General features: G+C 44.3%; 1 protein-coding gene across 1 annotated transcript in view; it reads left to right on the top strand.

Annotated features, from left to right (window-relative positions):
- LOC136628885 (sodium-dependent serotonin transporter-like) overlaps positions 1-26,698 on the top strand; it is a 68,190-nt gene that overhangs the window by 31,976 nt on the left and 9,516 nt on the right. The window contains exons 3-8 of the mRNA XM_066604978.1: positions 2,474-2,693; positions 4,214-4,352; positions 6,979-7,113; positions 13,732-13,835; positions 24,639-24,766; positions 25,979-26,091. Coding sequence (XP_066461075.1) covers positions 2,474-2,693; positions 4,214-4,352; positions 6,979-7,113; positions 13,732-13,835; positions 24,639-24,766; positions 25,979-26,091 — 839 coding nt within the window. The remainder of the gene's footprint in view (positions 1-2,473; positions 2,694-4,213; positions 4,353-6,978; positions 7,114-13,731; positions 13,836-24,638; positions 24,767-25,978; positions 26,092-26,698) is intronic.

Genomic DNA, 26,698 nt, shown 5'->3' with positions numbered 1-26,698 from the left:
AGCGACTCTCTATTTTTGGGCACATGATGCATGCTAACTCACTGGAAACAGTCCTGATACTTGGCAATGTCAGTGGAAAGAGAAGATTAGGACGACAAAGAACAAGAAGGCTGGATACAATCAAGCCCCACCATGAACATAGCAATCGCGGAACTGAAAGAAGCCGTGAAAAACAGGAATGCGTGGAGAACATTGATCCATGGAGTGACCGAGGGTCGGATACAGCTGAACGGATAATCATCATCATGATACATTCCCGGTACACGTTACACTGTGGATTGAGGAATGTTAAAGGCCTGCTCAACTTTGGAGATGGAATGTCCCATTCGTCTGGCATCCACTATCATGCCACATTTGAACTCTGATATAATTTACATCACTTTGTCATGAGCATGCTAGCCAATGTTCAACCTCACTGACAAGATAACACACAACTTATGCAAGTGTGAGTCTAACCATGTTGTCCCCTGTGGTAATGCCGCTTCATAGTCAATTTGCAAACTGCTATCCAATGACTAGTTTTCTGATATGTTATGCAATTTCTGTTGTGCATACAGGTAATATGACCAGATAGTACTAATGGTATATTTGTAAAATAAGCCAAAATTGTTTGAAACTTCCTCATGTGTCTTGTTGTATTAATGTGTCAAAATATGGACCCATGGAGGATTCTCCTAGTCTACTATATGTCAGTCTTATCTTGGGTGAAAAGACATGAGTTGCTTAGCTCCATCCATTATCTTTAAATAAGGAATACAGCTTCTTCTTTGGGGATTCATTCAATATGCAAATATCATCTGTTTTAGAAAACAATATACATGACAATTATTTAATGGTCACCTTAACGTTAGTGGGTGTCCTGTCTGGCTGCTCCTTTGACTTAAGGCCCATTTACACTGAAAGATAATCGCTCAAAAAACGCTCAAACGACAGTTTGAGTAATAGTTTTGAGCGATCATCTTTGCATAACTCTAAATAGCTAATTAGCTACTTAAGAGTTAAGGCCCATTTACATGGAGTGATGATTGCTCAAAAACCGCTAAAAAGTGATCATTTGAGCAATAATCGTTGCGTCTAAAAGCGCGGCCATCGTGCACTTTTTGTGCACTACTAGGTGATCGTTAAATTCAGATCAACCTAAAAATCATTGTGTGGTCCTCCACGGGTAGTGCTTATATCATTGCTACCCATCGGAGAACAAAGGAGCTGAAAGCAGATAAGAGCCCTTCGGCTGTTAACTGCATTCAGCTAAAGGCTTCATTTGCACGCTAATAAGCTATTAAGTAGCTGAGTAGCTACTTAATAGTTTATGAAAAATGATCGCTCAAAGCTGTTGCTCAGACTGTCGTTTGAGCTATCTTTGAGCGATCATTGCTCCGTGTAAATGGGCCTTTAATGCAGGCGGAGCGGGATACTGCCTGGATAGCTCAGAGAACAATGCAGCTGCTTTGAATATGCAAACAGCTGCATTGTTCTCAGAACTTTCAGCTGGTGTCACGCTAAGAACTGCTAGCGGGATACCAGCTGAAAGAATACTATCAGCGCTGCCCGCTGTGAAAATCAGTATGCGGCGTTGATAACAGTCATCTCTGATTTCTAGCTTGCTAGAAATAACCGATGAACGAATAGTGCATGGAAAGTGCATGATGGCCACGCATTTAGACACAACGGTTATCGCTCAAAAGATGGCTTTTGAGCGAATTTTGAGTGACCCTTGTATCTAATGGGCCTTTATTTTATACAGTAGTTTCATATCTTGTACGGATTACAGATAACAAGCTTGAACAGCTATGCAAATTAGAATAAATAGCTGTGTACCTACCTAACTACATTTATGTCTTACACCAGTGATTTCTATGCACAGCTGATGACAAGGCTGAAAATAAATAATATGCGTGGCTCCCTACAATAAATCTCTTGTTTATGTCTTGTACATTATAATGGAAATGATGCAAATAAGGGAGATGGAACAATACCTGTGCAGCGCCACCTATTGGAAAGCAACATTCCTGCAGGTCAATTTTAGTCTCTTTATACAAGCCTTGTAACAATGACTGGTAATTGAAAGCCAAGCCAGAATCCATACACAGACAGCTGTTTCGGGGTGTTAACAAAAGATGACATATAAATGTCTATAAAAATAGTGAACATTTGTCCAAGTCTGTGAAGACAATGAACGTGACCTTGAATTTCTTTGAATCTGGGGAAGCTTGTGCAGGATATTGTGACTGTCGTTATCACCATTTTTCAGTTCGCAATGCATGCTGTTTAGGTTTTCAGATCAGTATTTTGCGCTGTAGACGGATATTACTTATGATCTTCACAATTTACTGTGTTGCTGTCAGTAACCTTGTTCAGCACATGTCTGATACAAAAGAAAAGTAGAATATTATTTTCATTGGGCAAATTTAAGAAGTTTCACATGTCTAATAGAAAGAAAACAATATTCTAATCAGTGCTTCTCTGTTTGCAGGCATTGGATTTGCTATATGCATCATTGGATTGTATGTATCTTTCTACTACAATACCATAATTGCTTGGGCTTTGTACTATTTTTACTCCTCTTTTTCCACAACCTTGCCATGGACAAATTGTGACAACCCCTGGAATACGGCAAACTGCACTAATTACTTTGGGAAGAGCAACATCACTTGGACTAATGACTCCAAATCCCCCGCTGAAGAGTTTTATACGTAAGTGCATGTAAGTGAATTTACCTTAGATGGTTTAGATTGTATAATATTGTTAATTTTAGACTAATAGCCCTTTTACGCGGGGCGATTATCATTCAGAATCATTCAGATTCCCACGTTCGCGCAGGAATTTGAATGATAGTCGTCCATGTAAATGCATGCAGCGACTTAACAAGAGTTGTTCAGGTGTTCAGTTTCTACATGCAGAAAACTGAAGGACTAGTCGTTCAGTGTAATCAGCAGTCAGGGGCGTAACTGTAGAGGATGTAGGGGATGCGGTTGCACCCGGGCCCAGGAGCCTTGGGGGGCCCATGAGGCCTCTCTTTTCCATATAGGGAGCCCAGTACTATAAATAAAGCATTATAGTTGGGGACCCCGTTCCAGGTTTTGCATTGGGGCCCAGGAGCTTCAAGTTACAGCTCTGTCAGCAGTCATTCACTTTTGAGCGACTGTCTGCTTACTGTGAATGGAAGGGGGGAAAGAACGCTTCTCGGACCGCTCCACCTCCATTCCGGCAGCACTGTGAGCGATGCCAATAATACTCGCCCCTGTTTAAACAGCACAGGAGTGAGCATCCCTGGGATCATTTGCCCTAGAGCTCGTCCAGTCTAAAAGGACCATAAGAGTCAAATGATTGATGATCAAGACCAGAGATTTTTGGGGTTTCGTACCTGTCTTCCAAGTGCCATAACTTTTCCATCAACGTAGCCATTTTTTTTTAATGAAGGAGTCCGAGTTTATGTGCAGGCAATGCGTTTGATGGAGTGGCACCTTCTTCAGGTCAGTTACCAGTTAGGTAACTGCTCTGAGGAAGGTGCCATTCTGGTAATGAAACGCGTTGCCTGTCCATAAACTCTGAATCCTTTACCCTGTCCCTGGGTCCTGTTTACAGAACACCTTATATGTAAGAAATATATATTTTCAATGGCATATTCAGTGTATGCAGTAGGTTTATGGAGGCTGCTTGGGGATTGAATCTTTATAGCAGTTAGGATGTGTAATGGGAAATTAGTAAGCAGTGTAACAAGCAGCTATTAAAATGTAGTATGTTGGCGATCACAATGGGTAGCTAATGTGTATTCATAGATCATGAGCTGTACTAAAGGCAGCTAAGCAGCAAGATATCAGTAATCTAAATATCAGGTACTAATCCCCTGTAGATATTGACATTTTATTTTTGAGATCATGACTGTACAGTCATTTTAGGTGACATTTCAACATTTCAATCATGTTGAAAGCCAAGATGACTGATATTTCTTTCTTAAGATGTCTGCCATCCAGAATATAAGGTGAGGAGGGGATTTAATGGAGGTATGAAGCAAGCTCTTACTTGTTTCAGTCAACCATATAAACTTTGAGTGGAGCGGCAACTCACGTGTTTGAGCACCACTCCATTCAAACGCCTTTTGACTGCAGCAGTGCAGGACCCTTGTTCTAGTAATTGCTGGAGGTCCCAAGGGAGATTCATAATTTTATACAAGTGTCTGGATTACTCATTGTATATCATCCCATTGTTGCAGGAGACATGTACTGGGCATACATGAAGCAGATGGTTTAGATCATGTCGGAGGATTGCGGTGGCAGCTCCTTATCTGTCTATTTCTCATCTTTACTATAGTTTACTTCAGTTTGTGGAAGGGAGTGAAAACATCTGGAAAAGTAAGCAGTGTCTTTCACCTTTCAGAAATCTTCCATATGCACAAAGAACATTTTCCTTTTTACAATGAAAAAAAATCACCTGTGAATAAACATCCCTGCATTGTTACATTTTAATATTATGTTCATCCCTTTCTGCTTAAGGCCCCCTGTCCACTGCAGTGTATTCGCCGTCGGTAAACCGCCGCCGAATCACGCCGGCCGATGCTTCCCATAGCATTGCTATGGAAAGCGCCGGCACCTGTCCACGAGCGGAGAATTATTGCGATTTTCCAATCGCGGCGGGCAATTTGCAGCATGCTGCGAATTACCCCGATTCTCCGCGGTCAGCCTATCTATTAGATAGGGCTGACCGGCAGAGATTTGGCGGCGGCTCCCGTGGCGGAGCTTCGCCGCGGGATACCGCATCGCCGGTGGACAGCTGGCCTAAAGTCCCTTTTACACACAACGATTATCGCTCAAAATTCGCGATAATCATTGCTTGTAAATGTGTGCCCATCGTGCATTTATCATTTATCGCTGAGTTAGGTCCGCATGAAATCCTCATCCCTCAGGATCATAACATAAGACGGACCGCACGCTGTTTTCTCCGCGGGCAGCGCTGATAACATTCTTTAAAACCTGTTAACAGCCGCTGTCCTGCTGGAAAACAATAGTGATGTATTTAGAGAACAGATCACCCGCAGTTCTCTAAATACATGCAATGAAGTACCAAAGGGCTGATTAGCCCATTAGTTCCTATGCAAAATGATCGCTCAAAACTGTCAGCTTCTGATGACTTTTGAGCGATCATCTGTGTGTAAATGCACCTTTACATTGGCTCTAGGAAATGTGAATGACAACCAATGATGCTGCAAATAAGATTTTCATAAAGGTTGTCATACAACTTCTTCAGACTTTTGCACAACTAATTTTATTAAATTAATGCAATAATACTGGTTTATCTGTGCAGAGCTACACAGAAAGTCTTATTAAGGGCTCATGCTCACGAGCGTCGTTGAATACGCCCACGGATTTGCGCCGCAGCAGTACCGTGATATTAAACAAAGAAGTGATCGTGGAATTCTGCATGGATATCTGCGGTCTCCATAATGCTATAATAATGGAGACCTCCCGTGGCGTAAATCCGCGGCAAATAGAACATGCTGCAATTTATTTCCCCCCTGCGAAAATCCACAGTAGAATTCCGCATGTGAGCATTGGCAGGCAGAAAGCTATTAGGTTCAATAGAACCTAATAGCCTCGTATTTCCGCCATGGAAACGCGGTGGAAATCCGTTCATGGGCATTCACTCCAAAGGGCTTGGATATGCTGAGTGAGAACAAAGGGGAAGTTGTAATGGCAGCCTTATTAGTTGCTATCCATTTTCTTCAAATACATGAAACAACATTGGTAAATATTATACAAGCGGTCCCTCAATATTAATTGGTTTTAGAAACACCATTGTATGTTGAAAATATTGTATGTTGAAACCATAACTCCATGAAAAACTAGAAATTGATTCTGAAACCCAAAAATTCCAACCAAAAGTAATAAAAAATGAGGATTAAAGAACACTAAGTAGATAATTAATAAAGATAAAGCAAGTCCTTACCTATTAAAAAAAAAAATCACTTTCTAATGATGTAAAATCTGCAACAGAACCGTCTCTTGTGACCGTACCCTAAAGGCGAAGTGGGAAGCAGTCATCATAACTTCAACTAACCAACCTGTAAAATAAAAACTTCATAAACTTCCTAGACTAAGTACGTTAGTGCATGGGTACATGGAAATATATTCACAAGTGATTTCTTTTTAATTTTAGGGTAACTCAGGAACCATGTGTTCCTGTGTAGCCCTAGCCTTAAAAATTATCTTGGGTATTTATTGTTATATAATATACCATATATACTCGAGTATAAGCCTAGCTTTTCAGCACATTTTTTAATGCTGAAAAAGCCCCCCTCGGCTTATACTCGAGTGAGGTCAAAAAAACCCCTGCAATGCTCACCTCCCAGCCTGTGTATGTGTCCCCGTTTTATCATTTACAGCCATTCAGTGGATGACATCACTGAATGGCTGTGATTGGTTTATTGAGCGCCGGCTGTGATTGGCTGGTGCTCGATCCAATCACAGCGCTGACGGCGGGGGAATTCAAAGCCGAGCAGGGAGATGACAGCAGGGAGAATTCTCAAGCAGCTTGATGCACCACCGGGAAGACCATCGCGGCTGGGAGGTGAGTATTGCATTTTTTCTTTACCCAGTATGTACTAGAGTATAGATAGGCTTATATTCGAGTTTTTTTGTGGTAAAACTTATTGACTCGGCTTATACTCGGGTCGGCTAATACTCGAGTATATACGGTAAATATGTAAGTTCTGTAGTTAAAAAGAATAAAGAAAAGCTCATGGAATTGAAAAGAGATCTAGTAGGAGACTACATATTGTTACTTGACCTAGATGCTAAATACAAGAGTTCAGTGAGTTGATGTGAAGTTTATGATAGGTAGGCAATGACCTACCAGTTGAGAACTGAAAAGATGTCTTGATGTTTGTGTCATAGAAAAAACTACTGTGAAGAGTGTGAACGAAAGCGAAATGGTCCTGTAAAATGTCAGCTCTACAGTTACACCCAGGGCTTTGCCTTCCAGGTAGTATGGGTGACAGCGACTCTTCCCTATGTGGTCCTCTTCATACTCTTGATCAGAGGTGCTACGCTGCCTGGAGCATGGAGAGGGATCCTGTTTTACCTGAGACCCAACTGGCAGAAGCTGACAGACACTGCAGTAAGTAACAAAACGTTACAAATACTGACATATACGTTCTCCTCTTAGGAAAGCCATGTACAAAGTGATTTTTATATTACAGGAATCTGGTTGAATGTTATGCTTATAAATACATATCTATCCCACTGTCATATGCAAATGGTCCATTAGCCACTCATTTGTACCATCCGAAGTGCTCACATTAACTCTTATGCCATCCAATGTGTCAGCACTGAAATATCCGATCAAACAAAAAAAAGCTAACTCCTTCTTACCCATGTGTAACTGGATCATCTCTGCAGGAAGTAACTGAGAACAGTTAACATAAGGTTGTTTACAGCCGCTTCCTTATTGGCAATCCTTATATAGTATAGGCACTCTTGTGCCCCCTACAATGTTTATTACTGTTGTATTATTGTTTGTAATGAAAATGGTAGCTGTTCCTTTAGTAGGGGAATGTGCATTGGCACTGGAGTAGGTCTGAACCTGAGAGCAAGATCCAGAAGAGGAGGTCTGAAGAAAGTAGAGAGACGACGCAGCTGAACTAAGGAGTGGCTGCAAGATGCTATGGAGACTCCATTTCGGTTACCAAGATTCAGCTTTGGAGCTTCAACTCATTTCTGGACTACATTCGGGACAAAACCCTCTCTGAGGGAGTGACACTTACTAGCAACAGAAGTAATTCCAAAGACTACACTAGATTCTACCCACGGGGAAGGACGCTTCCAGTTTCGCTGCACACCCTCGTGTTCTTTACCAAGTTTGTGAAGTGACAAGTTGGTGAGGGGAACATTTGCTGCTTTTGTTAATAAAGTGACTTTGTTTGGAGCAATACCTTGGAGAATTGCTGCAATATGTGGTCTCGTCCCATCCAAAGTATTACTACATTATTATATGTCTCACACCTGGAAGATAGTTGATGCATCCCAATGGTACTCATGCCCCAGTGGCTGCTGCCCCCATTTCCACCCTTATCTTCCTGGTCCACTCTCTTCTACACTTACACTACCACCACCACCACCTCATCCAGCACGCTATTCACATGTCCTGCCAGCTACTTTTTGCTATTTCACTGACCATGGTGTTATGGGTATAGGTTTACTGAAGCAGATCTATAAAGAACAATCTATGAATGTGCTATATACAGTATATAAAAGGGTTGTCCCATTTCAAGTAATCGCATATCGCTAAGATGTGCAGTCACTTACTGATCAGTAGGGGTCAAACATCCGGGATTCTCATCCTTGTGACCCCCACCAATCTTGAAAATGAAGGGGGTACAGAACTAGTTTAGCGCCATGGCCCCCATCATAATTTTCCCCTGCATAGAATTCTCACCTGCGTTCTTTCAATTTACTATTCTTTATATATTACTGTATGTGGAGGTTGATTGCTGATACTTCAATAGTAAATGAACAGAAAAATAGGCAACTCATCAATCCCGATGAAATGGTTGTGAAGCTGATATAGCGCTGTCTACTTAATAAGGGCTGACAAGCGTAGGGCTCATGCTGTTAGCAGCGAGAAAAGCTCACTGCTAACAGCGCTGTTAAAGATCGCGTAAATGGGCGGTTTCAAGCTCCATGAAGTAGCCCATTCACATGCTCAGAGGTGCGGACTGCGTGCTTTCAAGCCTCCAATAGGAGCCTATGGAAAGCAGGCAGCAAAGATAGGACATGTGACATGTCCTATCTTTGCCCGCACCTCAGAGCCGACATGTGGGTTTGCACCCGCATGTCCTATCTTTGTTAGGTGCGTAGAGTTTAGTGCACCTAACAACCCTCCTTGTGAACGCTTCTATAGTTACTAGAGATGAGCGAGCATGCTCGTTTAGGGCTGCTGCTCGATCGAGTAGCAGTCTTATTGAGTAATTGTGTACTCGCCCGAGCAGCATGCGGGGGGTGGGGGGTGGGGGGGTGGGGCGGCAGGGGCCAGTGGGAGGGGGGGGGCGGGGGGGAGAGAAAGATCTCTCTTGCTCTCCCCCGCCGCCCCCCACATGCTGCTCAGGCGAGTACACAGTTACTTGATCGAGCAGAAGCCTTAAAGAGCATGCTTGCTCATCTCTAATAGTTATCTATTGGCTCCTGTTAGAAGCGTGTTCTATGCGCTGATAGCAGCACACAAAACTACGTTCATCTGAATGAGCCCTAGGGGACTTTCACACCTCTGAAAAACATCTAGGATTAGTGCAGGATAAGTGGATAAGTGGAAGAAGAACCTGTATCCAACTATATGGACAATAATTTTCATTAAAAAAAATAAATCTTGTTATTTGTATAGCGCCACGTTATTCCGCATCGCTTTCAGGTAATTGTATTTATTACCCCCCCCCCCCCCCCCACCACCAATCTGGGTGCTCATTTTATGGACCTAGGAAGGATGGAAGGCTGAGTCAGAACTCACAACCTTCAGGTCATGAGTGAGAGCTTAGGACTGCATTTCTGCTGCCTTAACACTCTGTGCCACACGAGGCTCATGAAAGTAACTAACTACAGAAACAAGCCATTTATACATTCAGCTTTGCCAAGTCTATGTAAACAGTGTCCAGGCTGTTACCTTCACTACATGCAGCTTAGCTTCAGGTCTGGACTGAACTACTGAACAGCCGTGAACATGACGGAGGTGTGGACTCAGCATCCTGTTACCTGTACTTTACAGCCATGCAAATGGGAGTCACACTGTAGTGCTGCAAAATTGCTGAAGGGCGGTTGCAGGCAGAATAGTTTGGATACAAAAACGAATGGCAAACAACTTAGAAATGTGATAAGTGCATATCTACCATACAGAGATTGTTTAATTGATAATTCTGTCTGTAATTGCTGTTAATATTGATTGCACTTTAATTCAAACATTACAGACCACGAGGGCCCTGCAGTGAGGGTGCGGGCAGACGAGCGTAGGCGTATTTACGTTCGCACGAGCGCAACGTATAATCGCCCGAGCGATCGTTTTTCACCGATCACGACCAGAGCTAGAAAGCGTATTTTCGTTTGTTCCTACTTTGCAAACGGTCTTTTCGGCGATCGAATATGCGTTGGCGAGTATTTCGGTCGCATATGTTCCGTTTTTTTTCGAATTGCCGTTTTTACGCGCCGTAAAATCGCCCATGTGAACGAATACATTCGAAACCATTGCCTCAGATGGTCACGTATATACGTTTGGTCGCAAAAACGCGCCGTTTATGCGCTCGTCTGCCCGCACCCTCAGTCATATTGCAGTTACTCGATCGTGCAGCAGCCTTAAACGAGCGCGCTCGCTCATCTCTGAGATATGTGATATAGTAATAAGCTCTATATGCTACAAGGTTTTAAGATTTGGTTTGATTTTAGTAGCCTTTTAAGTATTAACATAATGGAATATTTAACTGCATAATGCAAGTACCATGTGCTGATATAGGTGCACACCCTATTGCTATCTATGAGTAGTTAATAAACTTGTGTTCACTCTAGCCTAGAGTATTAGTAGTGCCTGGAGAGATGGCATTTATGTTTTGTGTTATATATAATATATTTTATTTATTACGTTTACTTGGAAAAAGCATGCCCACACTTTCAGGTGACTTCCCAGAATAAGTTTCCTTGTGTGTACATGAGGAGTTGCACTATTTCTAGCCATTAAATGGCTTGTATATGGCATTTTTCACCAGTTTTCCCCTTCAGAAGCTCCATCTCTAATTCTCAATTTTCCCCTGGCTGACGAGTGCAAACGAGCTGCTATGATGGCTCCCATGCACAGTACACATGCATAACAGCAGCATGGAGTGCATTAAAAACAAGTACCGTATATACCGGCGTATAAGACGACTTTTGAACCCCGAAAAATCTGCTCTGCAGTCGGGGGTCATCTTATGCGCCGGTAATACAAAAAAAAAAAAGTGTAAAAAAAAAAAATTTTATTACTCACCTCCCACGGCGTTCTGTCGCGCTCCGACAGGATGTCGCTCGCTCCGGCAGGCTGTCGCTGGCTCCTCGTCCCCGCCGCAGCATAGCTTTCTGAATGCGGGGCTTGAAATCCCCGCTTCCAGAAAGCTAATACACACGCCGGCAGCCATGACAGCATTGAATGGCTGTGATTGGCTAAAGCACACGGGGCTTCAGCCAATCACACTATTCAATGACATCATTGAATGGCTGTGATTGGCTGAAGGCGCACGTGTTAGCAATCACACCCATTCAATGATGTCATTGAATAGTGTGATTGGCTGAAGCCACGTGTGCTTTAGCCAATCACAGCCATTCAATGATGTCATGGCTGCCGGCGTGTGTATTAGCTTTCTGGAAGCGGGGATTTCAAGCCCCGCATTCAGAAAGCTATGCTGCGGCGGGGACGAGGAGCCAGCGACAGCCTGCCGGAGCGAGCGACATCCTGCCGGAGCGCGACAGAACGCCGTGGGAGGTGAGTAATAAATTTTTTTTTTTTTCTCCACTGAATACCGGCGTATAAGGTGACAGTTGGGGGGTCGTCTTATACGCCCCGTCGCCTTATACGCCGGTATATACGGTACTGAGCAGTGTAGATGGGATTTCAGTAGATTTGAGGCAGTAAATAACATTACCTGCAGCAGGATTTGTGAGTCTTTCTACCATTTTCTACTTCCCTGGTGAAAAGCACTATAGAGTAATTTTTGAACACAAAAAACATTATCAATCTCAGTGCACCAATCACATACATGAAATTAAACAGGTGTAGTGCGTAATGGACTTCCTTAAGTTATGTCAATGACTGCACATGCACAGTCTGCCTTTTCCAATGCATGTGCTGTAGAGAAACAGCGCTAGAGGCAGTCCATCTGTGTGACATCATTACTAATGTCAAATACAGTGAGAGAAGAACCCAACCACAATAGAGCACATATGAACTATAATGCAAGCGGAAGAGCAGAGACCAGGCAATATGACCAGCATGTGAATCTGGGCAGAGCAAAAAATATTGAAATTTGTATTTTGAATCACTTTATTATAAAAATAAGCATGCTTTTTCAAACATTTGTTTACATGATAGCTAGTGCGATAACTGCAAAACTGCAATATTTTATTTACCTAAAATTACATTTTTGTGCTGAAACCGTCCCCCCCCCCTGTAAAGTGCTGGCCATTGTGCCCACTGAAATATACAGAGAATCACTGGGGAGGAGAGATACAGATACTGCCTAATGGTAACATTTTACCATTTTTTAGCTACAGAAATCATATCTCCAATGCTGTACACTGTACTTCCTGAGAATGTTGTGTCTGTGTGTTACATACAGTTACAGAGCAGAATCTGTAGTTGTCTGTGTACAGTCTATAGAACATAGTCCAGCGGCTAGGCTTTTCCCACTAGCCCTGACAGGGTTGAGAATCAGATGTACACCCTGTAGAGGTGAAAATTGGAAAAAATATAGGATACGAGTCTTATAATGGCCAGTAAGAGTGTTATTCCTCATCTATACACATGGCAGCTTACTCTGGAAAGTGAAGTATACTTTAGGTTAATATCAAGCAAATCTGAAACTGTGGATTGCTTGTCTCTTTTATGAACTACCGCGTTTCCCCGAAAATAAGACAGTGTCTTATATTAATTTTTGTTCAAAAAGGTATAACTTTTTTACATGTATAGCTGCCTGGACACTATTTAAATTGACTTTTTTAATTAACTGTTAGCAGGGCTTAATTTTGGAGTGGGGCTTATATTTCAAGCATCCTCAAAAAGCCTGAAAAATCATTTTGCATCCTCAAAAATTCTGGAAAATCATGCTATGTCTTATTTTAAGGGTATGTCTTATTTTCAGGGGATGTCTTATTTTCAAGGAAACGGGTATATATATAATAAAACATATAGTAGAAAGGTACACAAAACAGATCTTTATGACACAATGCTTTACATTCCTATTACTTGATCAAAAAGAATAACATACGCTTATCAGATTCATATCTTTTGAGCCCTATGTCTGCTTATGTACTGGCAGCTGGTTTAACATCAGACATGCTTGTATTTGCAGAGCTGATTAGATCAGAGATGTGAATAGTAAATACTGCATTGTAATAATCCGTGTAGAGACAGAAGAAGCCCTTGGAAATGTAAATGTTTCATTCAATTACACATCTCATTTTTCTCAATATAGTATTAATGCTTTCTCTTCTGTTTTGCAAATCATTGATTACAATAGACTTCCTGTCTGTAATTACAGTCCAGGGATCTCTTTAAAATTTGAAATTCAATCAATCCCATACTTTCAAATTATAATGTTAAGCAATATGCAGCTAGCATCTGATTTGTATTCCGCTTACAATGTGCTCATGTACAGTGTGTATACAGTATGTGTATAATATATACATATTACAGTGGGGTACCACTCCCCTATCAAGACCTGATTTCCTATGACCGATTTCCTAGTTCATCATCTGCTACACATACTGGCTATCTTCTGGGAAGACCACACCACTAGAAGGATAGCTAGTGTGATAACAGCAAAACTGCAATATTTTATTTACCTAAAATGTCATTCTTGTGCTTAAAAACACCTGTTAAGTGCAAATAGAGGATAGATTATCAATAGTTAAAGTCCTGAAATACCCATTTAAGCAGCATCAAAAATTTGTAATGAAAGTGATGTATGTTTTCTGTTGGTAAAGACTTTGTTATGGTCTTGCTTTCCAGGTTTGGGTCGATGCAGCAGCTCAGATATTTTTCTCATTGGGGCCTGGATTTGGGGTTCTTTTAGCACTGGCAAGTTACAATCCATTCAACAACAATTGTTACCGGTAAGATAATACAATATAATTTGAAAATATACACTCTTTGGCAAAAAAATTCAAGTACCTAGTTTCAGTTGTCATTTTGCTGAAAAACTCGGCATGCAGTTACTTCTCAGGCAGATATGCAAAAGATTAGCGTTATGGCAGGATTGGCTAAATGGTTTTGCTACTTGAGGCCCTAAAAGTGGTTCCACCCTTGGCCTATAAAAAGGCTCTTAGAGGCTACTTGTGTGTAGTGGACCTCTTTTACCGCTGGTGTAGAACTTGTTGACCACTAGATATGCCTCTATGAGACAATGAAAGAGATTTCACACAGTTAACAGAGTTTTACAGGGGGCCCATTATTGGAATGTAATAAGCTTGATGGTCATATTGATGAATTGCCCACCATCTGGACCATTCTGACCAGGAAGTGTTAGGGCCAGTGGATACATGAGGGCACACAAGCTGACCAGGCTCAAGACACCCTCCGAAGACTACCAATAGAGAGGATCATCTGATCGTCCGAGAAGCATGAACAGCTTCAACTGTTTCATTGTCTTCATTGTCCCCCACCCAGAGACAGGTGGCACCATGGTTACAGTCCCCTGTGTTTGTCGGAACCATTTCCAGGTGCTTGACTGAAGGACATTTGGTCTCACAGCACCCATTATGTGTCCTGCCTTTGACATCCACCTGCTGTCAGCTCTGTTTGCAGTGGTGTTATCAACGACAAAACTGATCTGCCATGGAGTGGAACTGGAGTGTTTTCGGTGACGAATCCAGGTTTAGTTTGGGCCATGACTATGTCTGTGTTCGTGTCTAGAGACCCAGGAATGAGTACCTCAATCCTGCCTTTGCTGTGGAGTGCAACACTGCCCCACTACTGGCGTGATGGTTTGGGAGTCCATCACATTCAACAGTCAGTCACCCCTAGTGATAAGGAACAATGACAGCTCAACAATATGTTGAGCATGTCATCCTGTCATCCGGCAGCAACGTGTTGCCTCTCATGACAGGGCTTACAGCAGGCATTTTCCAGCAGGTTAATGCTCTGCTGCACACAGCAAGGGCCCCACAGGAATGCCTCCACAACCTTGTCACACTTCCGTGGCTGCCGGGTCACCAGATTTATAGTCAATAGAATATGTATGGGAACATCTGGGATGCCAACCTATGAGTTTGCATAAACTAAAGGCTCAGCTACAGCAAATGTGGAACGATATGCTGGAGGATACCATAGGAACCTGTATGCCTCCATGCCCGCCTGTATCACATTTTGTATAGAAGCTAGAGGTGGCCAACAGGTTACTAAAGCCTCCATACCCGCCTGGATCACATCTTGTACCCAAGCTAGAGGAGGTACAACAGGGTACTAGAGTCTCCATGCCTGCTCATATCACATCTTGTATACAAGCTAGAGGCAGTACAACAGGGTACTAGAGTCTCCATGCCTGCTCATATCACATCTTGTATACAAGCTAGAGGCGGTACAACAGGGTACTAGAGCCTCCCTTCACGTGTTCAGTTTTCTGCCATAAATTATCTTTTTGCTCGTACATTATAGTCACTTATTTATTTTAATGATACAATCACACTTAAAAAGCTTCAGTCGATTCTGACAACTTCTTCTAGGTGCTTGATTTTTTTTCTTTAACAGTGATTGTATTAGGGTGCATTCACTCGACCGTATATCGGCTGGGTTTTCACGCTCAGTCGATATACGGCGTCTCTCTCTGCAGGGGGAGGAGGTTGGAAGAACCGGGAGCAATGCTCTGAGCTCCCACCCCCTCTGCCTCCTCTCCACCCCTCTGCACTATTTGCAATGAGAGGAGGCGAAATGGGGGCGGGGCTAAGTTCTGGGAATTGGCTCCGCCCCCGTCCCACCTCTCCTCATTGAAAATAGTGCAGGGGGGTGGAGAGGAGGCAAAGAGGGAGTGGGAGCTCAGAGCACTGCTCCCGGCTCTTCCAGCCTCCTCCCCCTGCAGAGAGAGACGCCGTATATCGGCTGGGCGTGAAAACCCAGCCGATATACGATCGTGTGAATGCGCCCTTAGACTGTAATTCAGTCGCTTTTCTGTCTAAAACGTATTGTTCTGTAAAGCTATTTTATAAGTTATATAATAAATATACAGTGCCATACAAAAGTATTTACCCCCGTGGTGTTTTTCCTGTTTTGTCAAAATACGTAATGGAATTAAATCTTCCTGCATCTCTGTCTACTACCCTACCTGTACTCTCTGTTATGTTAATAGTCTTAGGCTGCTCTCACACCGGCCGCTTCTTGCCGGAATTAGCACGACACCCTGAGCGAAACGCTAATCGCGGTACAACTCTCCCATTGAGTTAAATGAGGCCTTGCAGACCTGCACTCGAACATAGCGTTTCTAACACTGTGATTTTCAAGCGCCGTCTGTTTTATTTTCACGTTTTCAAATTTTTAAGGTACCTCATCAACCATCACTATGTAGGGGTGCGGTAAAAAGAGTCGATCAAAATTGCTGTAAAATTGACGCGATTTCGAGTGTTGTTTTCTGAATGCATGTGCGAGAGTGGCCTTAGATTTAGTTCCTTCATAGTCCAAACCCTCACTCCTGTCTGCAAAAATGTTTCTTAGCTGCTCCAGACAATAAGGTTAATCATCAGTACTCAGTTTTAGGCGTGCCCTAAAAACACCTCTCCTTAGGGAGGCCGATCACATCCTTAATTTGACTCTTCCCTATTTACCTCCTTTTACATTTTCCCTTAGAACTTGATCACAGTATCCCTCATACACCTTAGGGTGCATTCACCTGAGCATGTGCGTACATAGGTGCGCATAAAACCGTGCACCCACGTACATGCACAAACACACGTGAATGCAAGTCCGTGCCCATTGAAAGCATTGGGCTGCCAGCAACCCCTGCAGTGATTTTCGGGGAAGGGCTTGAAATATAAGTTCTTTCCTGAAAATCATCCCTGGTTTGTGTAAAAAAATAAAAATAAAAAAAAAAAATATATATATATATATATATATATATACACACACATACTCACCTCTCTGCTCTTCAGTGACTCCCCACGAGAAGTAAAGAATCCTATGCCACAGCTGTCATAGCTGTCACACGGATGAAGAAATCTGTGACAGCTGTGGCAGAGGATCACAAAGCTCTCCCATTGATTTTAATGGGATCGCTGGGGTCCCATTGAAAGCAATAGGATGCCGACACCCCTGCAGTGGTTTTCAGGGAAGGGTTTGAAATATAAGCCATTCCCTGAAAATCATTCATATCTGGTGTAAAAAAAATAGAAATAAATAAATACTCACCTCTCCGCCGCTGTCGGGGCTCAGGCACGTCAAGCAACTTGGGTCCCGTCACTGTAATGAAGTTTTTTCAGCAGGCAGGGATTTAAAATCCTCGGCTGCTGAAAAGCCTGTATCTGATTGGCCAATCACAGGCAGCGCTTAGCCATTCATTGAATGACAGCTGAGCACTGTCTGGGATTTGTCACAATGCTCAGCCAATCACAGGCAGCGCTCGGCCCTATTTTTTTTTTCATTTTTAACACATTCTAGGGATAATTTTCAGCAAAGGGCTTATATTTAAAGCTCTTCCCCGAAAATCCCTGCAGGGCTTGCCGGCATCCCATTGCTTTTAATGGGGCCGGAGAAGCGCCGATTCCATTGAAAGCAATGGGAGAACATCGCAATCCTCTGTGACAGCTGTGGCAGAGGATTTCTTCATCCCCAGAGGAAGTAAAGAATCCCCTGCCAGAGCTGTCACAGCTGTGAGAGCTGTGGCAGGGGAGTTCTTCAGCCTTGCGGGGAGTACACTTGTCACTGAACACTGTGACAGTGCACCCTTAATGCACTTCATATCTGTAAATACACAGATACTGGCTGGTGACCAGCTCATACAGCTTTATGTATACTGCCCTATCTAGAATAGATGACCAGATCATTGTACAGAACAAGCACTTGTACACTTGTGTCTCCCCTATTTCCACATGAATTGTAAGCAGGGCCCTCACTTCTATTGTACAAATTGTTTATTAGTTTAATATTATGTATCTTCTCATTTGTAAAGTGTTGTGGAATATGTTGGCACTATATAAATAAGGCTGCCTGCAGACGGCCGGGACAGATCCCTCTGCGAGAATTCTTGCAATGGGACCCGACCCAAGCCGCTGCAGGGACCAGCGCGGCACTCACCTCTCCCGTGGCTCCGGCTCTTTGATGTGCCGGCTGCCGGCCAGCTGGCGCATGCGCAGAGCGGAGCCGGTGAGTGACATTTCTGTGCGGGGCTCTTTGAGCCCTTCACAGAAATAGAGCATGCCACGATTTGCTTTCTGCGTGTGATTTCGTGCGGACAAATCGCGGCCGTCTGCCTAGGATTGCATTTTCTAACACAATCCTATGGCAGCTTTCAGAGGTGGAAATTCTGCAGGAAATCCCGCCGCGGAATTTCCGCCCGTGTACAGGGTGCCTAAAGATCATCACACCTTGTTTATAAAAATAAATAAATGAAAACTGAAAAGTTGTGAATACATTTGCATTAACCCATTTTGTTATGAAAACAACTAAATAAAGGAGTCTGGTCCAACCTGTACAACTTCAAGAGTCACATACTTAGTGGAATATACACACTTTTTGGTGTGCGATCAAATTGTTACATGATCTGTCACGTGATGTTGATATAAATGCATCTGTCCTGAAAGGCTCCTGTGTCTGCAACACCACTAAGCAAGCAATATGAAGACTAAGGAACTCTCCAAACAAGTCAGAATCAAAGTTGTTGAGAAGTATAGTTCAGGACTAGCATAGGCGGGCCCATGAAACTCAAAGACCGTGTTACACATGAAGAAATCAGAGTGCCCACACATGGCACTGTTTCACCCCACCCAGGACCTTTGCCCACACTTCTGCCCAAGTCATTCAGTGTTTTTGTGCCACACTGCTAAACGCCCCTATGGGAAACCTTTGTGCACCCACAGTATAGGCGGACCCGAAACATTTCTGTAGGAAGAGTATAGGCGAACCCCTGAAACCTTTTAGTAGCAAGTGTATAGGTGAACCCCTCAAACCTTTCAGTAGCAAGTGTATAGGCGGACCCCTGAAACTTTTTTGTTGCAAGAGTATAGTCGGACCTTTGATACATTTGTGTAGCAAGACTATAGGCGAACCCCTGAAACTTTTCGGTTGCAAGAGTATAGGCGTACCCCTCAAACCTTTTAGTAGCAAGTGTATAGGCGAATTGCCCAAACCTTTCAGTAGCAAGTGTATAGGGGGACCCCTGAAACTTTTCTGTTGCAAGAGTATAGGCCGACCCTTGACACGTTTGTGTAGCAAGACTATAGGCGAACCCCTGAAACTTTTCTGTTGCAAGAGTATAGGCGGACCCCTTAAATCTTTTAGTAGCAAGTGTATAGGCGAACCCCTTAAACCTTTCAGTAGCAAGTGTATAGGTGGACCCCTCCAACCTTTTGGTAGCAAGTGTATAGCTGAACCCCTCAAACCTTTAAGTAGCAAGTGTATAGGTGGACCCCTGAAACTTTTCTGTTGCAAGAGTATAGACGGACCCCTGAAACATTTGTGTAGCAAGACTATAGGCGAACCCCTGAAACATTTCTGTTGCTAAAGTATAGGTGAACCCCTCAAACCCTTTAGTAGCCAGTGTATAGGCAAACCCCACAAGTGTATAGGGGGACCCCTGAAACTTTTTGGTTGCAAGAGTATAGGCGAGCCCCTCAAACCTTTTAGTAGCAAGTGTATAGGCGAAACCCTCAAACCTTTTAGTAGCAAGTGTATAGGTGGACCCCTCCAACCTTTTGGTAGCAAGTGTATAGGTGAACTCCTCAAACCTTTAAGTAGCAAGTGTATAGGCGGACGCCTGAAACTTTTCTGTTGCAAGAGTATAGGCGGACCCCTGAAACATTTGTGTAGCAAGACTATAGGCGAACCCGTGAAACTTTTCTGTTGCTAGAGTATAGGCGAATGCCTCAAACCTTTTAGTAGCCAGTGTATAGGCAAACCCCACAAACCTTTCAGTAGCAAGTGTATAGGGGGACCCCTGAAATGTTTCGGTTGCAAGAGTATAGGCGAACCCCTCAAACCTCTTAGTAGCAAGTGTTTAGGCGAAACCCTCAAACCTTTCAGTAGCAAGTGAATAGGCGGACCCCTCCAACCTTTTTTAGTAGCAAGTGTATAGGCGAACCCCCCAAACCTCTTAGTAGCAAGTGTATAGGCGAACCCCCCAAACCTCTTAGTAGCAAGTGTATAGGCGAACCCCCCAAACCTCTTAGTAGCAAGTGTATAGGCGGACCCCAGAAACTTTTCTGTTGCAAAAGTATAGGCGAACCCCTGAAACATTTCTGTAGCAAGACTATGAGCGAACCCCTGAAACTTTTCTGTTGCAAGAGTATAGGCGGACCCCTCAAATCTTTCAATAGCAAGAGTATGGGCGGACCCCGAAATCATTTCTGTAGCAAGAGTATAGGCGAACACCTGAAAAAATTGGTTTGCCAAGAGGATAGGTGAAGGCAGGAAAGATTTGTTGGCTAAGATTATAGGCGAAGGCCTGAAAAATGGGTGTACCAAGAGTACAAGTGTACCCCTGAAAAATTGCTTAACCCCGAGGGCAGGTGAAAGCCATAAACATTTTGTAAATATACAGCTCGTTTTTGCTTTATTTGTAAGAGAGCCTGAAGGCAGCTCTCCGAAAACATTGCTTTTAACTGAGCCTTTTGGGCCACGTGTCCAGCTTTGACACCCAATAGTTGTATGGAGCAGAGGCATCACGGAGGACGGTGGTTTGATCGGCTACGTACTCCCTCACCATCTTCTTACAGTGCTCCCTCCGACTCAGCCTTGACTGGGGAGTGGTGACACAGTCTTGCTGTGGAGCCATAAAACTGGCAAAGGCCTTGGAGAGTGTTCCCCTGCCTGTGCTGAACATGCTGCCTGATCTCCGCGCCTCCCCTGCTACTTGGCCCTCGGAACTGCGTCTTCTGCCACTAGCGCTGTCAGATGGGAACTTCAGCATCACTTTTTTCACCAGAGCCCTGTGGTATTGCATCACTCTCGTACCGCTGTCCTCTTCGGGAATGAGAGTGGAAAGGTTCTCCTTACACCGAGGGTCTAGAAAGGTGTACACCCAGTAATCCGTGTTGGCCTGAATGCATCTAACGTGAGGATCACAGGAAAGGCAGCCTAACATGAAGTCAGCCATGTGTGCCAGGGTACCAGTACGCAAGACATCGCTGTCCTCACTAGGAGGATGACTTTCAGGATCCTCCTCCTCTTCAGGCCACACACGCTAAACAGATGAGAGGCAAGCAGCATGGGTACCCTCTGCAGTGTGGCCAGCTGTCTCTTCCCCCTCCTCCTCCTCCCCCCTCCCCCTCCAAAACGCACTGAGATATAGACATGAGGGTGATCTGGCTATCAACCGACATACTGTCATCCCCCGTCTCCTGTTCTAACCACAAAGCGGCGGCTTTTATGCCTAGCAGTGAACATCTCAGCAGGCAAAGCAGCGGGATGGTAACACTAATGATGGCTGCATCGCTGCTCACCATTTGGGTAGACTCCTCAAAGTTTCCGAGGACCTAGCAGGTGTCTGCCATCCATGCCCACTCCTCTGTAAAGAATTGAGGAGGCTGACTACCAATCCGCCGCCCATGTTGCAGCTGGTATTCAACTATTGCTCTACGCTGCTCGTACAGCCTGGCCAACATGTGCAGCGTAGAATTCCAGCGCGTGGGCACGTCGCACAGCAGTCGGTGCACTGGCAGCTGAAACCGATGTTGCAGGGTCCTCAGGTTGGCAGCGTCCATGGTGGACTTGCGTAAATGTCCGCAGACGCGGCGCACCTTGCCGAGCAAGTCAGACAAATGGGGGTAGTTTTTCAGAAATCGCTGAACCACCAGATTGAAGACGTGGGCCAGGCATGCCAGGTGTGTGAGGCTGCCGAGTTGCAGAACCGCCACCAAGTTACGGCCGTTGTCACACACGACCATGCCCGGTTGAAGGCTCAGCGGCGAAAGCCAGCGTTCGGTCTGCTCTGTCAGACCCTGCAACAGTTCGTGGGCCATGTGCCTCTTGTCACCTAAGCTGATTAGTTTCAGCACGGCCTGCTGCCGCTTGCCCACCGCTGTGCTGCCGCGCAGCGCCACACCGACTGCTGGCGACGTGCTGCTCACACTTCATAATTGAGAGGTGGAGGAGGAGGAGGGGGGTGTTTGGAAGAGGTGGCATAAAACTCCGCAGATATCAGCACCGAGGTAGGACCCACTATTCTGGGGGTGGGTAGGACGTGAGCGGTTCCAGGCTCTGACTCGGTCCCAGCTTTCACCAAATTCACCCAATGTGCCGTCAGGGAGATATAGTGTCCCTGCCCACCAGTACTTGTCCACGTGTCCGTCGTTAAGTGGACTTTCCCAATAACCGTGTTGGTGAGGGCACAGTTGATGTTTCGGGAGACGTGCTGGTGTAGGGTTGGGATGGCACATCAGGAAAAATAGTGGCGACTGGGGACCGAGTAGCGCACGACCGCCACCGCCATCATGTTTTTAAAAGCCTCCGTTTCCACAAGCCTGTACGGCAGCATCTCCAGGCTGAATAATTTGGCAATGTGCACATTTAAAGCTTGTGCATGTGGGTGGGTGGCGGCGTATTTCCGCTTTCGCTCCAACGCTTGTGTTAGCGACAGCTGAACGCTGCGCTGAGAGACATTGCTGGATGGAGTGGAGGACCGTGGAGGGGAGGGTGTGGGTGCAGGCCGGGAGGCGCTCGTGTCTGCATCCTGGGAGGGGGATTGGATCTGTGTGGCAGGTTGTAGCACAGGGAAAGAGGCAGTGGTGTGACCCGGAGGTGCTGATACCTAGGGGTAATTTACCGCTCACAGAGACTTGTAGATAAGAGAGGCTGTATGGAGTGGGAGAAGACTCTAAAGTCAGTGGATAGTGCTGGTAACTGCGGCTATCTCAACCCCCCCAAGGAAAGGGGCAGAGCTGAAATACTTTGCAGTCGCCTAGAGAATATAAGAGTACTGTTTCGTGGCGAGACCTCTGTCTAATGCACTGCAGACTGAGAACGGTATAACTGAAAGGCTCTGCACAGGGGTAGACGCGTTAAAAAAAAGAAGGGTGCACCACTGCTCCCAGCCAGCCACAACTATAATGCACACGGTAAGGAGTAGCCCTAAGAAGGATTGTTGGGGTTCTTGTAGAGAGGATACCGACTGTAAAACTTTCCCTATCTTAGCAGCTCTTTCTCTAAACTCTGCGTAATGCACTGCAGACTGAGAACGGTATAACTGAAATGGTTTGCAGTGGCCTAGGAAATATTAGAGTACTGTTTCACGGTGAGACCTCTGTCTAATGCACTGCAGACTGAGAACGGTATAACTGAAAGGCTCTGCACAGGGCTAGATGTGTTAAAAAAAGAAGGGTGCACTACGGCTCCCAGCCAGCCACAACTATAATGCACACGGTGAGGAGTAGCCCTAAGAAGGACCGCTGGGGTTCTTGTAGAGAGGATACTGACTGTAAAACTTTCCCTATGTCAGCAGCTCTTTCCCTAAACGCTGCGTAATGCACTGCAGACTGAGAATGGTGTAGCTATAATGCTCTGCACAGGCCTAGATGCTTTAAAAAAAAGGAAGGGTGCACTACTGCTCCCAGCCAGCCACAACTGTAATGCACACGATGAGAAGTAGCCCTAAGAAGGACCGTTGGGGTTCTTGATGAGATTATCCTACGCTAACACTTTCCCTGTATAAGCATCAGCACTTTCCCTAACCTCTGCCAGCATGCGTCTGAGGCGAGCCGCGAGCGGGACCAGTTTAAGTACTCGGCGGTCACCTGATCGGCCCAGCCACTCACTACTGTGGGGGGTAGAGGGCTGCCACGTCACAGCAGAAAGTGGTAATGCCTTCCCCGGATGTTTATTGACTAGAAAATGGCGCTAAACATGCAGTGAAGGGAAATAAAATTGACTCGAGTACCGCGTGGTGTTCGTCCCGAGTAACGAGCATTCAGGATACATTTTCGGCTTTTGATTTCCACCAGATGAAAGGGCCCTCCCTATCAGGCTACTTGCAAAAGTACTCTAACTTGAATCTAGGGTTTAGGGAAGCCTTCCACAAACGTCTTACAATATTTTACCAATATTTATGCCCATTGATTCTGACATGTTTGATGTACATCAGTCAGGTTATGCTACAAAATATCTATAGGATTACTGTGATTAAAACGGTCTTCCAGGCATCGCCGGCTGTCAGGAGCAGGCAACACCGGGGTTTAAGCAGAAGCTGCTGCTCCAACCCCTGCGTCGTGGCCAACGCTCGTAACTGCAATGATGTGTTATTTTAATGAGAGCTGTGCCTGCAATTACGACCGCCAGCCATTACACAGGGGTTCGAAGCGACGGCTTCTGCTCCGACCCCAGTGTAGCCCTGCACAGACAGTCGGCGCTGCCTGGAACACCCCTTTAAATTCATGTCTTTGTGATGGCTCCTCCAATATTTAGATTTTGCTGCCTTTAAGCCATTTTATCACTGCTTTGGAAGAATATTTAGGACCATTGCCTACTGGGAGACCCAATTACGACTAAGTTTCAACTTTCAAACTGATAACTTGGTGTGTTGTTGCTACAGTTTTTCTTTCTCGATAAGCCGTCTATTTTCTGACATGCATCTGTCTCTTTTCCAGCAAACTACCAACTAAGACAGGCCACCAAAGAGATATGTTTTTTTCTTTCACCCACATTAAAATAATGGCATATCTTAACTACTTGTACTATTAGAATGACAGTAACCAGACCCTGTGTCTACTTTAAATGTTTTCCAGAGATGCTATTATCACCAGTATAGTCAACTGTTTGACCAGCTTCCTATCAGGATTTGTAATTTTCACGGTACTAGGTTATATGGCTGAAATGCGTGATGTTGAGGTGGAAGATGTTGCAAAGGACAAAGGTGGGTACAGACAGTTGTTTTAATTTAATATTCATATAATTAATGTTGAATCAACTTTTTAGTAAATAAAAGTACATCCCCAACAAAAGAAAAATCAAAACAGAACAATTCACCAGTATAAAAACTTGAGCCAGCCAACAATGCAACCCAACAGTGTGTATAATCCTGAGGCTACCTTCACACGGACAAGCACGATATCGGGCTGAGAAACTCGGCCCGATATGGCACTTCTCAATGCCTGTTTTGCGCACGGATGCGAGGCGTCTTTCATGCAAAAACACATTGCATCACTTCTCTGGAATTCTAATCCTCCGTCACTTGCTTCACACGCGTCGGAGGATTGGTAAGTGTTTCCCATTGATTTCAATAGGAAAGATTAAAATCACAGAGGTGAGGGAGAACACAAAAACATATTTCACTTGAAAAGAGCCAAAAATGCAATATCTAATAAAGTGCAGAGCAGGCCCGATCGCCATAAGCCTGGCACAATGGCCATAGGGTAGGCACAATGGCCATAGACCCTAACAAAATGCAGCAAGCCAGACTATAAACCGGAGGAGCTAAATTGTCCACTGCAGACTTATATGCAGTCACCCACTCAACCCAGCCCAGATTGGCGAAGAGTGACTGCAGACAACCAAATCCGCAATGTGAACGATACCACAGAAGCCAGCCAATAGATGAGTGCGTCCCACAATACAGGATTACAACTCACACTGACATAGCAGTGGGTTGCCCTGTATTTCAACAGTGGGTCACATTGGCTGACATCTTGGGCTACCCCAGAAGTCTATAGCAAACTGCATAAAGGAACTATTGATTCACACTAATAAAATGCAGGTGTTAGTTTAGCATTTTGCCAAGACGCATAAGTCTATCAGAACCTACACTATCTTACTTTAAACTAAATTAAAATCACAGAGGTGAGGGGGAACACAACAACATATTTATCAGGTATTGCATTTTACGACATGCAGCGATTTTTTTTCCCCCTCACATCATTGGAGCCTCAGGCCAAATTGGTTTGTGGCACTGTGGGTCCCCACCTAATGTTCCAACAGATACATTTGCAAAGATGAAAATGTTACATTTATAGTATGTAGATGTAATAAATAAAACTGGAGTCTTTATTTCTCATCAGTTACAGCACAATGTGTTATTTAACCATGCAGTAAGAATATTCTTTAATACGCATTGCATTTGTCTTGATAGGACCTAGTCTCTTATTTATAACATACCCGGAAGCAATCGCTAACATGGTCGGCTCAACATTCTTTGCCATTATATTTTTTCTGATGATGATCACTCTTGGTTTGGACAGTACAGTAAGTCAACTCATATACCGTCAAATTCATATTCTTTTTCCTATCGTACTAAAATTATGAAATGATCAAATTAGGTCTTTACTGACAGCACAGAAGTAGTCTTGAACTAAACCTGGATTTTTGAGGATGCAACCAAACATTTTGTATAACTTAGAAAATATTCTTAATACATTTTCAAGGGAGGGTTCTGGCAATAACCTTTACATTCGACTCCGATGTTTACCTATCCTCCATTAAATGCTGGAGGTACATTGTGATAAATATTTGATTGCTAGAGGTCTGACCACTAGGACCCCCAGAAAACACGAGAAGGTCGCATCACCAAGTCCCCTAGTTGAATAGAGTTACGATGCGCTGTGTGACCACCGCTTCATTCACTTGTCAGGGAGATATCTGGGCACATCACTCGGCTACTGTTATTTACATGGGACAAGTGACGGGCAAACGATGCCTGACAATCATCCCCATATATACTCGCTCCCATGCTTTTACACATGAGCGAGTATTGCTGGATCGTTCACAGAGTGGCCAGTAAGGGTCGGGGTAGCTGGAGGAGAGTTCTCTCCCTGCTCTCCCCCGGCCCTCCCCATTTACTGTAAGCAGCGGT

The sequence above is a fragment of the Eleutherodactylus coqui genome, chromosome 5, assembly GCF_035609145.1.
Source record: "Eleutherodactylus coqui strain aEleCoq1 chromosome 5, aEleCoq1.hap1, whole genome shotgun sequence".
Classification (NCBI taxonomy): Eukaryota; Metazoa; Chordata; class Amphibia; order Anura; family Eleutherodactylidae; genus Eleutherodactylus; species Eleutherodactylus coqui.
The sequence above is the reverse complement of the archived record's forward strand: the minus strand, read 5'-3'. Positions and strand labels throughout refer to the sequence as shown.